General features: G+C 37.8%; 1 protein-coding gene across 9 annotated transcripts in view; it reads right to left on the bottom strand.

Annotated features, from left to right (window-relative positions):
* The window catches only part of ARIH2 (ariadne RBR E3 ubiquitin protein ligase 2), a 54,382-nt gene that overhangs the window by 39,311 nt on the left and 2,727 nt on the right, over positions 1–12,344 (bottom strand). For 4 of the 9 annotated variants that reach the window (XM_079155525.1, XM_079155529.1, XM_079155530.1 and 1 more), the window contains exons 2-3: positions 10,421–10,482; positions 7,609–7,962 (exon numbers count right to left, since the gene is read on the bottom strand). In XM_079155525.1, coding sequence (XP_079011651.1) covers positions 7,609–7,863 — 255 coding nt within the window. In that variant the 5' untranslated portion in view covers positions 7,864–7,962; positions 10,421–10,482. Of the gene's footprint in view, positions 1–7,608; positions 7,963–8,513; positions 8,670–10,420; positions 10,483–12,344 lie in introns of those variants that run through there. The other 5 variants (XM_079155532.1, XM_079155533.1, XM_079155528.1 and 2 more) reach the window with 4 other exon arrangements.

Here is a 12,344-nt window from a genome sequence, read left to right as displayed (position 1 = left end):
TTTCCCGTATCCTTTTCCTGGCCCTTATTTAAAATTCATTTTGTGTTTTCACTTTTCTTGTCAGTGGGCCTCAAGAGAAGGGCACCAAAGAGTTAAGGCAAAATCATCCAATCATGATCTAATATCATATGCACATTTAGCAGCACTTGTCAGCAATATGTTGCCTAAAACCTTCCTTAATGTGACTCCTCCATTACCACCCAAGACGCAAAATTCTGAGAATGTGTTTTTAAGAAATCACAACAAACATGACATTCCAATTGCTCCATTCTTGTCCTACCTCCATGATGACCAAGCATTGTTTGTTTGAATATTCAAACACATCACACACATTATTATCATATTTAAATTTATGAAGGAGGTAAAAATCGTTATTTTATAGATCAGGAAACTGAAGTTTAGAGATTTTGAGGGACTTGCCACAGGTCACATTACATTAAATAGCAAAAAAAGGACTGGAACCATATCATCTAACCTTTACCCCAGGCTCTAGGCAAAGCCCAACAGACACAAAGGCCACATCCATGAAGATGTCTGTAGCAATACAACCAGTCCCCCACAACTGTAACACAAAAGTACTCATCTAAATGCCCAAAGAATAAAGCTGGAGAAAATTATGATTCAAGAACAAGACAGTGTACTATAAAGTCATTTTAAGTATTTATGGGGACTAAGTAAATAACAGGAAAACATTGGGAAATGCACACACACACAAAAGCAGAATACATAAATATGCATGTAAAATGATTTCTAGAATATCCAGCATAGCAGGGATTTTTGTCTGTTTTGTTCACAGTTACTTTTCCAGTGCCTGGCACATAACAGGTACTCAGTAAACATTGATTGAATAAATTAATGAATTGCAACAGCACAGTAATATGTTATGAATGTGGACAAGACCTAAGGGATAATGAGCAGGGAATAAAACTTAATTTTAGGTTAATGGAATCATGAATGATATTCTTTAATCCTGTAGTAAAAACTTGACAATAAAAACTTAAATAAAACTTCAAGATAAAGACACAAGCAGTGGCACAGGCCTGTAATACCAGTGACTTGGGAGTTTGAGACAGGAGGATAGCAAGTTCCAAGCCAGCCTCAGAATCTTAGCAAGGACCTAACCAACTTGATGAAACCCTGTCTCAAAAGATCAAATGAAAAGGTTGGGGATATGGCTCAGTGGTTAAGCACCCCTGCGTTCAATCCGCAGCACCAAAAATAAATAAATAAATAAACATAAATTAGGACACAAATGTGAAATCACCTCTTGATTACGCACAGTTTTGCTTGATTCTTAGGTAGTATAAACACATGACAAGAAGATTACAATGAAAGCTAGCCTGGAATATGATGTAGAACTCTTCTGGAAGGTGGTGAGCATGTTGTGTGAGACGCCAGTCACAAAGTAAGGACAATAACCTTTTTAAGTCAGTCAGAGACAACTTTGCACCAGTTGTGTTCAGGCAATTTTCAATGTCACTCTGGACATTTCTCATCCCCCTTTTAAAAATAACTTATACACCAGTAAAACACATCAGACTTCCAGCATCATAATATCATCAACAACCAACTACTTAAAACACAGGAATTTAATATAGATTCTACTCAGATACAGGCATCCAAAAATATCTGATACCAGGACACAAAAACAGAAATCAGATGGCTGCTCAGCTTAGAAACACTCAGTATTACTGGGCTCAGCTTGAAAATACTTTCCCATGAGTAGTAACAATGAAAAAAATTACTTTGTTAATTAATAAGTCTTAAAATTCAACTATATCAGGATAAAAGAAAGTTGATTTAATAAAGTTAAAATCTTCACTGATAAATACATGTATTTGGTGCTGCTTAAGAAAAAGGCTAAGTATCAATATTTGTGTTAAAAACATAATTGATCACGTTACAAGTGACAAAGGCATAGAAATCAGGTTCTTTGGAACACAAGACTATAAAGATTTCTGTACTTAAGGTCAAAAGTTCTGAAAAGTCATTATGATTCATCCAAAAGGGGAAAAATGAGCCAATGAAGAAGATTTTTAAAGAGTTTTTTACCCACATTTTGTTGGAGCAAACACTAATTTTTAAAACAAATTCAAGAAGAGGGTGGCAGAATGAAATAGTCTAGGAAACATTTTCCCAGCTCTACTGCAGTTAATACAGCAATTCACAAAGAACTATAATAAGAACACATAATAACTGGCTTACTTCTTCAGTCCTATTTTGGGAACACCAGACTTGAGAAGTGAGCAGTGTTGTTCACTGTGCCACTTAAGTGTTACAGAAGTTTTAAAAAAAACATTCCTTCTAATAACAAAGACACTTTGGACTACATTCATGATTCTTTCAATTTTAATCCCATTTACCTATACTATATCTTAGTCTCTTCCTCTAGCCCTGAAGGTAACTTTCCCACCTCCAATTCTCACTATCTATGGGGTATGAACTTCTGCAGGTCACCTTCAAGGTCCTCCTGCCTCACCCAAAAGCTCAGGTAGCTTACTATAGTTCCTGAACTAGGTGTGGTACAAAGTGGCTTGTTTTCCCTCAATAAGCAACTGAGCGGGTCCTTAAACAACCTTTGCTTCCCCTGGATATACCCCTATCTAAGAAAAGAAGCACACATAGAGAGAGAGACTTCTGGCCCATCAGCAACAAAAGCCAGTCATGACTGCCTGGGCTCCCTCTGGGGCTCTACCAACGTTGAGCCTCCTTCTGAGCAGTCTGTCAGTAATTGCCTCAAGAGTTTCATGGAATAGTATTAACAAAATTCACTAAATAAGTGACAAAATTCTTCTTAGCTAACTGCTACACATTTTGCAATTAAATGTCTATCACTGAGTTTTTTTTGTTTGTTTATTTCCCTCTGAGGCATCAGGGATTCAAACCTCGGCCCTTGCGAATGCCAGGCGAGCGCTCTCCAAAACGAGCTATTTCTTCGCTCCGTCTATCACTATGAAAAAGGACTTCTTTCATCTATGATAAATAAATCTTTGTATAAAATTCACATAAAAACATAGAAAGTAAAGAAGGTAACTCTCTCTTTAAAGACTTATACATGATTGCTAAAAATACTTGTCAGAGATTTTCCTTCTTCTACTCCTACAACACAACACCTCTCTTGGCAGTAATCTCATCTCTCATGACTATTCCATTCATGTAACAAGAGAGCTGTTTGCCACTATTTGAATACCTGCCATTTTCCTCCAATAACAGGCATTTTCTCTGTACTTTATATTCAGCTCTTCATCTGATTTTTTATGTTTCTTCCTTCCTTCATCATCTTTTTTTAAGCCTACTAACGACTGAAACTATGGTTGTTCTGCTGAACTGCATCCCTGCTCCAATCCTCCTTTTTTCATCCCAGTTCCTTTTATTTTTAAATAGGGTTTTGCTAAGTTGCAGAGGTTAGCCTCAATCTTGCAATCCTCTTACCTTACCCTTTCCCATGGCTGAAATTACAGGTGTGTGACCACACCCAGCACCTTTCTTGATTAATAATCTTAGTTGGAGACCAGTCCCAGAACATATGTTACTGTCTAACACCAGGGTCCTCATTAAACTAAAAACCCAGTATCCCAGACAATAGGAATTTTCTAACTTAAAAGACTTCAATTCCTAAAAGGCTTAATTTTAAGCTATAATATGGCTCATCTATAGGCAACTTCCAGGATACAACAAACAAGTAACATAGTGAAAATTTTAAGCTACTCCTTAAACAGATTTTATTCATAGACAGCTATTCACAGGCTATAATTTTAAGTTATATACACCTAACAATTTCTATGAGCCAAAAGTACCTAAACCATACAAAAAAATTAAATATCTCAATATGTCACAGAATTGTACAAGTAGCACAACTGATGAGTACACCAGGGGTGACCTAGTTGACTGTCACTACTGATCCCATTTTCAGGAAAACATATAACAGGAGAACTAGATTATAAATACCACTGGGTAAATTCAATTCTTAAATCATTCCCTTCCATACTCAAAAAATATTATAAAAATAAAAATGTCAGTTTTTAATTTTTACAATGAATAGAGAAAAACTGTGTGTGATTGTTTTTCCTTTACTACTCCCCCACCCCTCCCCAGACAAGGTTTCACTATGTTCCTCAGAATGTCCCTAAATTCCAGAGTTCAAATGATTCTCCTGCCTCGATTTCCCAAGGGGCTAGGACAACACATATCACAATCCTCACCCATTCTTCTTCTTTTTTTAATTTTTAAAATTTTTTTAGTTGTCGATGAGAACTTTATTTATTTATACGCAGTGCTGAGAATCAAACCCAGCGCCTCACATGTGCTAGGCAAGTGCTCTACCACTGAGCTACAACTCAGCTCCCCCTTCTTTATTTATTTATTCTTAATCAATTGCTTCAGTTCGGCCTCTTCAGCAAAGTTTCTGAGCCACTTGAAACAGCACTGAGTTCCTTTAGTTATAGCCAAGCTATGACTCTTGATGCCCAATCCCAGAAAAACAAAATGCATATTAATATGTTCCTTCCTCAGTGAGGACTAGGGAGAGAAATAAACAAAATCTTATTCTACTACCAAACAAACTTTTGTGGATAACTACTACTTTGCCCCATTTCCTTTTTATTCTTTTCTTCTGTTTCAACTTTCTTCCATCTCTTTTTATTCCCTCATTTCTGTTCCAAGTTTTTTGCTTGCCTTTTTGGCATTAAAGGCCAAAATAATGCCCTTTCATGACAACAGAGAAGGATGTACAGCAAGGATTAGGAAATCTAGCTCACAACAACAATAGCAGCTACCGTGGTCAACAATCAACAAAATCCATGAGTACTGCCAGGTGTGTTGGCACATTCCTGTTAATTCCAGAGAATCAAGAGGTTGAGGCAGGAAGACTACAAGTTCGAAGACAAACTCAGCAATTTAGCAAAAACCTTTAGCAAGACTATGTCTCAAAATTTAAGTAAATAAATAAATAAAAATAAAAAGGGTTGGGGTGCAGCTCAGTGGTAAAGCACCTCTGAATTAAATCCCACATTAAAAAAAAAAATCCACAAGTATCCAAGAAATTATTCAATGTGGATAAAATGATGTGACAGGGCTAGGGATACAGCTCAGTGATAGAGTGCTTGATTAGCATGGTGGGCATACAAATCTAAGAAATATTGTGACAGGAATGGTGGTCAGGACCCAAAAAAAAATCTATTTGAAGAGATCATGCAAAATATGTGAAAGGGAGTTGGTCACAGTGGCGCACATCTATAATTTCAGCGGCTAGGGAGGCGAGTTCAAAGAAAACCTCAGCAAAAGCGAGGTGCTAAGCAACTCAGTAAGAGCCTGTCTCTAGATAAAATACAAAGTAGGGCTGGGGATGTGGCTCAGTGGTCAAGTGCCCCTGAGTTCAATCCCTGGTACCAAAAAACAAAAACAAAAATATGTGAAAGTGTAAAACAACATAAAGCATTTGGAAGATTAAAAATATAGACATACCTATACTGTTTCAGTACAAACCAAAGGAGGGTCTGACCACTGTGTCCTAAGGGTTCTCAAGTACCCTGACTCAGGGAAAAGTAGAAGCTAGACTCTGAAGAAGTCCTGAGGGCACTAAAAGGGAGGAGATGAAGGGAAAGCTTTGGAAGGGGCTGACCATGTCACAAGAAGGAAGAACATAAAATAGTAAATTTTATGTTATGAGTATTTTACCACAAGAGAGGATGGGGGGAGGGGGAGGGAGAGAAGAAGAAAGAAGAACGAAGAAGTAGCAGTAGTAGTAGTAGTAATAGTAGTAGTAGTAGTAGTAGTACTGGGGCCCTCAGATGTTTCAAGAAGGCCAGAAAAGTTGACACAGAAATTTTTGTCTGTGTAGGTGGGTCCCAGTTCTGGAGACTGAACCCAGGGGCACTCAACCATTGAGTCACATTCCCAGCCCTTTTTATTTTTTATTTTGAGACAGGGTCTTGCTAAATTGCTGAGGCTAGCCTCGAACTTAGGATCGTCCTGCCTAGCCTCCTGAGTTGCTGGGATTACAGGAGTGCACCACTTCATCCAGTGCAGAGATCTTGATAAGCGACAACTATGCATAAAACGAGAGACTCCTAATGGCCTCGGTCAAATGACATTGTCCAGTGTACATCCACAAATTTTCTGATTTCTTTTCCGATTTTAAATACCAATATTGTGTATAAGCTCACAGTATGTTTAAAACAAAAGAAACTACTTGACCAGAAAGGAGAGGCATACATGATGAGAAAAGAAGAAAACTAATGCCTCTTTTCTACTAGGGAAATGCCCTCAAAAGTGGGGTCCCTGTATCTTTGTTACAGTCATAGGTCAGAAACTCCAAACCCAGAGTGTCCAAGGGCCCTATTCATCAGTTTTCTGCCAAGCATAAGACAGGACATCTTACAATCATTCCTAGAAATGAATCACACACAAAAAAGCTTGTTTTCAGCTTCCAATCAGTTGCTAATAATGCCCCAGTTATATTCCTCCAAGGTATTTAGCCTTTGCTGAACACTTGAGGAAAAAAATTTCTAAAGTAGTAAATAAAGCAGCATTTACAGAAATCATACATAGCACACCTTAGTTTCCACTTAAATATCAACAAGAAAATTTGACTGAAAGCATGCCACTATGCCCTTCTAACTTTCAAATCTGATCAGACACAAAATCCACATAATAGTTCATGAAGGAAGATCAGTGAAAACAGTTAAGTAACAGAAATGTTCCAACATTCACATGATGGCCAGTGTTAGAGAAGGAAACATGCTGGGAAACTTTTAAATAACTATAAAAAACAGTGTCAACAATAACTGGCCTGAGATGCAAGACATCCAAAGGTATGCTATCTTAAGTGCCAAGAAAATATCCTTGTTGGAATAACCACTCTTCAAAATGTCCATACTAATATCCCCCCAAATCAATTTAAATATAAATCGTAAGAACCTACTTTATTCCTAGAGTTACTGCTTAAATCTTTTTAACATTTGATAGTAGTCATCAATATACAAAGTCAGTGAGTTCGTTAACCCAAAGGCACTGATTATTTAGGGCAAACCAAGGGATGTCGAAGTTCTCAAGACACTTATCAGTCAAAGAGGATTACACAGAGGATGGTAGTTGGGTGCAGTGGTGCACATCTATAATCCCAGCAACTTGAGAGGTAAAGGCAGGAGGACTGCAACTTTGAGGCCAGGTTAAGCCACTAAGTGAACCCTGTCTCAAGGAAAAAACAAAGGGCTGGGGATGTAACTCAAGTAGTAGAACACCCCTGGTTTAATCCCCTGTACCACAAAAAATTAATAAAAGATGCTTATCTGATGCTTATCCACTGCATAAGAATTCATAAGAATTACTTTCCAAAACACAAAGTTGTACAATTCTGCAACTACATACTTCTTATCTTTTTAAAGTCTTTCTACCCCTCCTTTCTAATTCTTAATAATCTGGGAATCACAGAACATGCATATATCAGAAAACAAGTAAAGGTAACAAAATATCCAGATGGTGCAACATATACTTAAATTTAGTTTCAAGCTACAAGGTCATTCAGTCAGTCTGGAAGAGACATTATTTAACAACAGCTCATCCTTAGATTTAACAGGAGAGAGTACACTTGGAATTGACACTACTCACCTTCAGGACAGAGGCTAAGCTGGTCATGTGCTCGTTGAGGGCACCCTCAGACTCCTTATATGTCAAGCAAGTGAACTGGTACTCCTCGGGATCAAAGGCATCAGCCCCCTGCTGCTCCACGTCGCTGGCTACTCCCACATAATAATCCTCTATGTCCCCAGGGTCCTCGTCCTCTTCCTCCTCTTCCTCCTCACAATTTGGGTCATAGTCCTCTTCATTGCTGTCAGACCCCTGGCTATTCATGTCCACGGACATCTTAGCATCCAGTCAAATTGCAGATCAGGAAAGGAGTTGCTTTCTCTCCCTCCCCCCAAAACTTTACCGCTGTCTCAAATGCATTAGTGTTTTTGTCTTCTAAGAGAGGAAAAAAAGAAACATTATTTTTTTCCCCATGAGAAATTATAACAAAAACCATTAAAGAACCTAAATGGCATAGCTTTGACCCTATGCCCACAATGGCATATTCCAACTTTAGTCTCACATGAGGAATCTCACCATCATGTCCCTGACTCAAGCTTATCAAAGGGAAACACTCCTCCTTGAAGCAAAAGCAGCTAGTGATGATTCCACAAGTAGGGCCTGACACAAAAGAGCAAGACTCTCTATTCCATGTCAGGGAGTCAAATTCTAATAGAATTGTCTTTCTTGCCAGTCCTTAAAGATGAAGCATAATTTCACAGCTGACTGCATACAGAAAAGATAATCTAAAGGTTTAGCTACTAAAGTTTAAAATTTTGCTAATCACGTCCCAGTGAATGGTGGCACAGACAGTATCTAAGTAGGGACACAGTTCCTTCTCGGTGTGAGGGGAAGAAAACTATTCTTTCACAGACATCCATCTCAGATGACTGGAAAATAGGTGCATAGTTAGAAAAGAAAAATAAACAGGGTGTAGAGGCACACACCTACAATCCCAGGGACTCGGGAAGCTGAGGGAGGAGAATAGGTTCAAAGTCAGTCTCAGCAACTTTACAAGGCCCTTCGCAAGGTCCTGTCTCAAGATAAAAAATAAAATGGGCTGGTGATGTGACTCAGTAGTTAAGCACCCCTAGGTTCAATCCCTGGAACAAGAAAAAAAGAAAGGACTGGGGTTATGCTCAGTGGTAGAGCGCTTGCCCAGCATGCGTGAGGCATTTGGTTTGATTCTCAGTACCGCATATAAATAAATAAAATAAAGATCCATCAACAACTAAAAACTATATATTAAAAAACAGATGGTGCTGGGAATGTAGCTCAGTTGGTAAAGTGCTTGCCTCAAAAGCATAAGACCCCTGGGTTCAATCCCCAGCACCACGGGGGGAAAAAAAAAAACCCAGAAAATAAAGAAAAAAATGAATAAGAAAAGGGAAAAGGAAACTAAAAACCACACCGCTCTTCAACATTCTTCTTGAATCTGCAAAGATAAGTGATTTTTCAGTTTTAAAGAGTTCTGCTGAGTAGCTGGGTATGGTCACACACCTGGAGCAATTCTGGAGGCTGAAGCAGGAGGATCATAAGCAATTACAGCAATTTACAGAGGCCCTCAGCAACTTAGCAAGACCTTTAAAGAGGCACTAAGGAGGGGACTGGGGTTGTGGCTCAGTGGTAGAGCACTCGACTGGCACGTGTGAGACACTGGATTCAATCCTCAGGACCACATAAAAATAAAAAATAAAATAAATGTATTGTGTCCATCTATAACTAAGAAAATTTTAAGAAAAAACAAGGTACGAAGGAGGAAAAGCAAGTGACTCAACAGTGAAGAAAATAATTACACATATTCTGCCCAGCAAGATGAGGTTAGGAAAAACCATAATCTATTTTGGATGAAAAAAATAAGAGTTCAAATCCAACCAGTCACTGAAAAATCTTCATAGATCAAAATGTTACTCAGTTATATGTAAATGAAAAAAGAACACTAGTTGAAAAAGCAGTCACAATCTTAACTTCTACTCAAGGAAATACTTCTCTCAACAAATACTACTTCTTTTTTTTTTTTTTAATACCTTTTTTTTTTTTTTTCAGTTGTCGATGGACCTTTGTTTATTTGTATGTGGTGCTCAGAATCGAACCCAGTGCTTCACACATGCTAGGCAAGCGCTCTACCACTGATCTACAACCCTAGCCCTACAAATACTATTTCAAGTGGTAACTTCCAAGAAAAAAATATCAACTAGTGTTTAAATCTAAAAATGGAGAGAGAAGAGGAGGTAGTGGAAAAAAAAAAAACAAATCAAGTCAGGCACAGTGGCACATGCCTATAATCCCAGCAACTTGGGAAGCTGAGGCAGAATGATTCCAAAGCAAGTCTACATAATTTAGCAAGACCTTGTCCCAAAATGAAAAATAAAAAGGGCTGGGAAAAGCTGGAAGTATAGCTCAGTGGTAGGGCATCTGCCTAGCATGCAAGAAGTGCTGGGTTCAATTCCTAACATATATCACCATAATAAGTAAATAAATAAAAGGGCTCGTGGTGGGGCACCAAGGACTGAAATGGAAAAAAATCAAATTCCATGCATGCATGATTTTGTCAAAATGAACCTGGCTATTATATGTAATTATAATACACTAATAAAAGAAAAACAATTGGGGGGGGGCTGGGGACATAGCTAGTGGTAGAGTGCCCCTGGGTTCAATCCCCAGTACCACTTAAAAAAAACAAAAAAAGTGTGTGTGTGTGTGTGTCTCTACATATACACACATATAGGGTAGGAAAATGATGTCTGAAATTTAATTTTTAACAAATTTTGTATGATAGAACCTAATTACAAATGAACTTAAAAATGGTATTTTTTCCTCTAGAATAAAATATTAATCTTTAAATTAAAAATACCTGTAATTTATGAAGACCTTTCAGGCAGCTGTCACCCAAATATTGTGTCATATGATTTCCATCTAAAATGAAAAGACAAAATATTTATATTTTTAACACCGGTATCTGCTTTTACAAAATTTATATTTTCAAAAACAAAGATTTAAAAGAACAAGTATGGGCTGGGGATACAGCTTAGTGGTAGATCATTTACTATCAAGTATGAGGCCCTGGGGCTGGAGAGAGAGCTCAGCTGGTAGAGTGCTTGCCTCACAAGCACAAGGCCCTGAGTTCAATCCCCAGTACTGCAAAAAAAAAAAAAAAGTATGAGGCCCTGAGTTCAATCACCAGCACCACAAAAATAAATAAATAGAAAAAAACAAGGGACCAGAGTAACTACTATTTTAGATTCCAAAAGAAATTCACATATCAGGGCTGAGGATTTAGCTCAGTTGGTAGAGTGCTTGCCTCACATGCACAACACCCTGGGTTCAATCCCCAACACCACAAAAAATAAAATAAAATAAAAAATTTTAAAAATTATCTTCTAAAAAGAGAAAGCACTCAAAGTTAACAGTGTTACAATTTAATCTGGGGTACTAGTGATGGAAATGGATTCCCAATTCCTTTCCCCCAGTTTGAAAGCCTACTTCCTTATTCCTATACTACAATCTTCACAATCCCTGAATTAAATACCACTATTTCAATTCCAAAGGTTACACAGAAGTTGACAAAGAAATATGTAACTGACTTGAACTCCTATAAAGTTACCTCTGCTATGCTAATTAACACAGAACACTTGTAATATTTCAGATCTCACTTTACTCTTGAAAAAATTAACTCTCAAAAAAATTGTGTCCAATAGGCTGCCCTCTAGGCAATATTAATATCCATCTCCCATTTCTCTTCTGACATACTTCCAGGACATCTGGCTTTCCTAGAGACATACACCCTACCATCAGAGACATACACCCTACCATCAGACTAGTAAGTACTATCTGTTATTCAATAAGAAATTTTATGTCGATTGCTTTATTCTTTAGGATTTCTTGAAAAGCTGGGTTTATAACTTCCAGAGAAATATTTCATATATAGAAAGGAAAATATAAGCTAAGTGAAAAATCTAAGACCAAACAATGACTGTGGAAGATTATTTACAAAATAATGGAAGCTGTAATCCCAGCAACTCAGGAGGCAGAGGCAAGAGGATGGCAAAGTTCAAGGCCAACTTCAACAGTGTGGTGAGCAAGACCCTCTCTCAAAATAAAATATAAAAAGGGCTGGAGAAGTAACTCAGTGGTAAACCACCCCTGGAGTCAATCCCCAGTATAAGGGGAAAAAAAAGAAAAGAAAAAGAAAAAAGTAAAAAATAATGGAAGATTGATTTTTTTTAAAGCTTCTTTATCTGTATTTTTACATAAGATACTATTTATTGGGCAAACAGAATGTGACTAATGCTCCCATTTACAAGAAAAAAAAAATCATTATTACCAATAGGTTTATCCAGGCATGGGGGCACATGTCTATAATTCCAGCAACTAGGGAAGTGAGGTAGCAATTACAAGTTCAAGACCAGCCTAAGCAATTTAGCAAGGCCATAAGCAACCTAGCAAGATGCTGTCTCAAAATACAAATTAAAAAGGGCTGGGATGTAGCTCAGTTGTTAAGCGTCCCTGGGTTAAATCCCCAAAGTCACAAAAAAAAAAAACCCACAAAATAGGTCTCATTAGCTGGGCACAGTGGTGCATGGCTGTAATCCCAGCGGCTTGGGAAGCTGAGGCAGGAGCTCAGTTCAAAACCAGCCTCAGCAACTCAGTGAAACCCTGTCTCTGCATAAAATGCAAAAAAGAGCTGGGGATGTGGCTAAGAGGTTAAGTGCCCCTGAGTTCAATCTCTAGTACCAAAACAAAACAAAACAAAACAAAACAAAAAGATATATATATAT

This window comes from Sciurus vulgaris, assembly GCF_902686455.1.
Source record: "Sciurus vulgaris genome assembly, chromosome: 10".
Lineage (NCBI taxonomy): Eukaryota > Metazoa > Chordata > Mammalia > Rodentia > Sciuridae > Sciurus > Sciurus vulgaris.
Note: the sequence above shows the minus strand (reverse complement) of the source record. Positions and strands in the feature narration are given on the sequence as shown.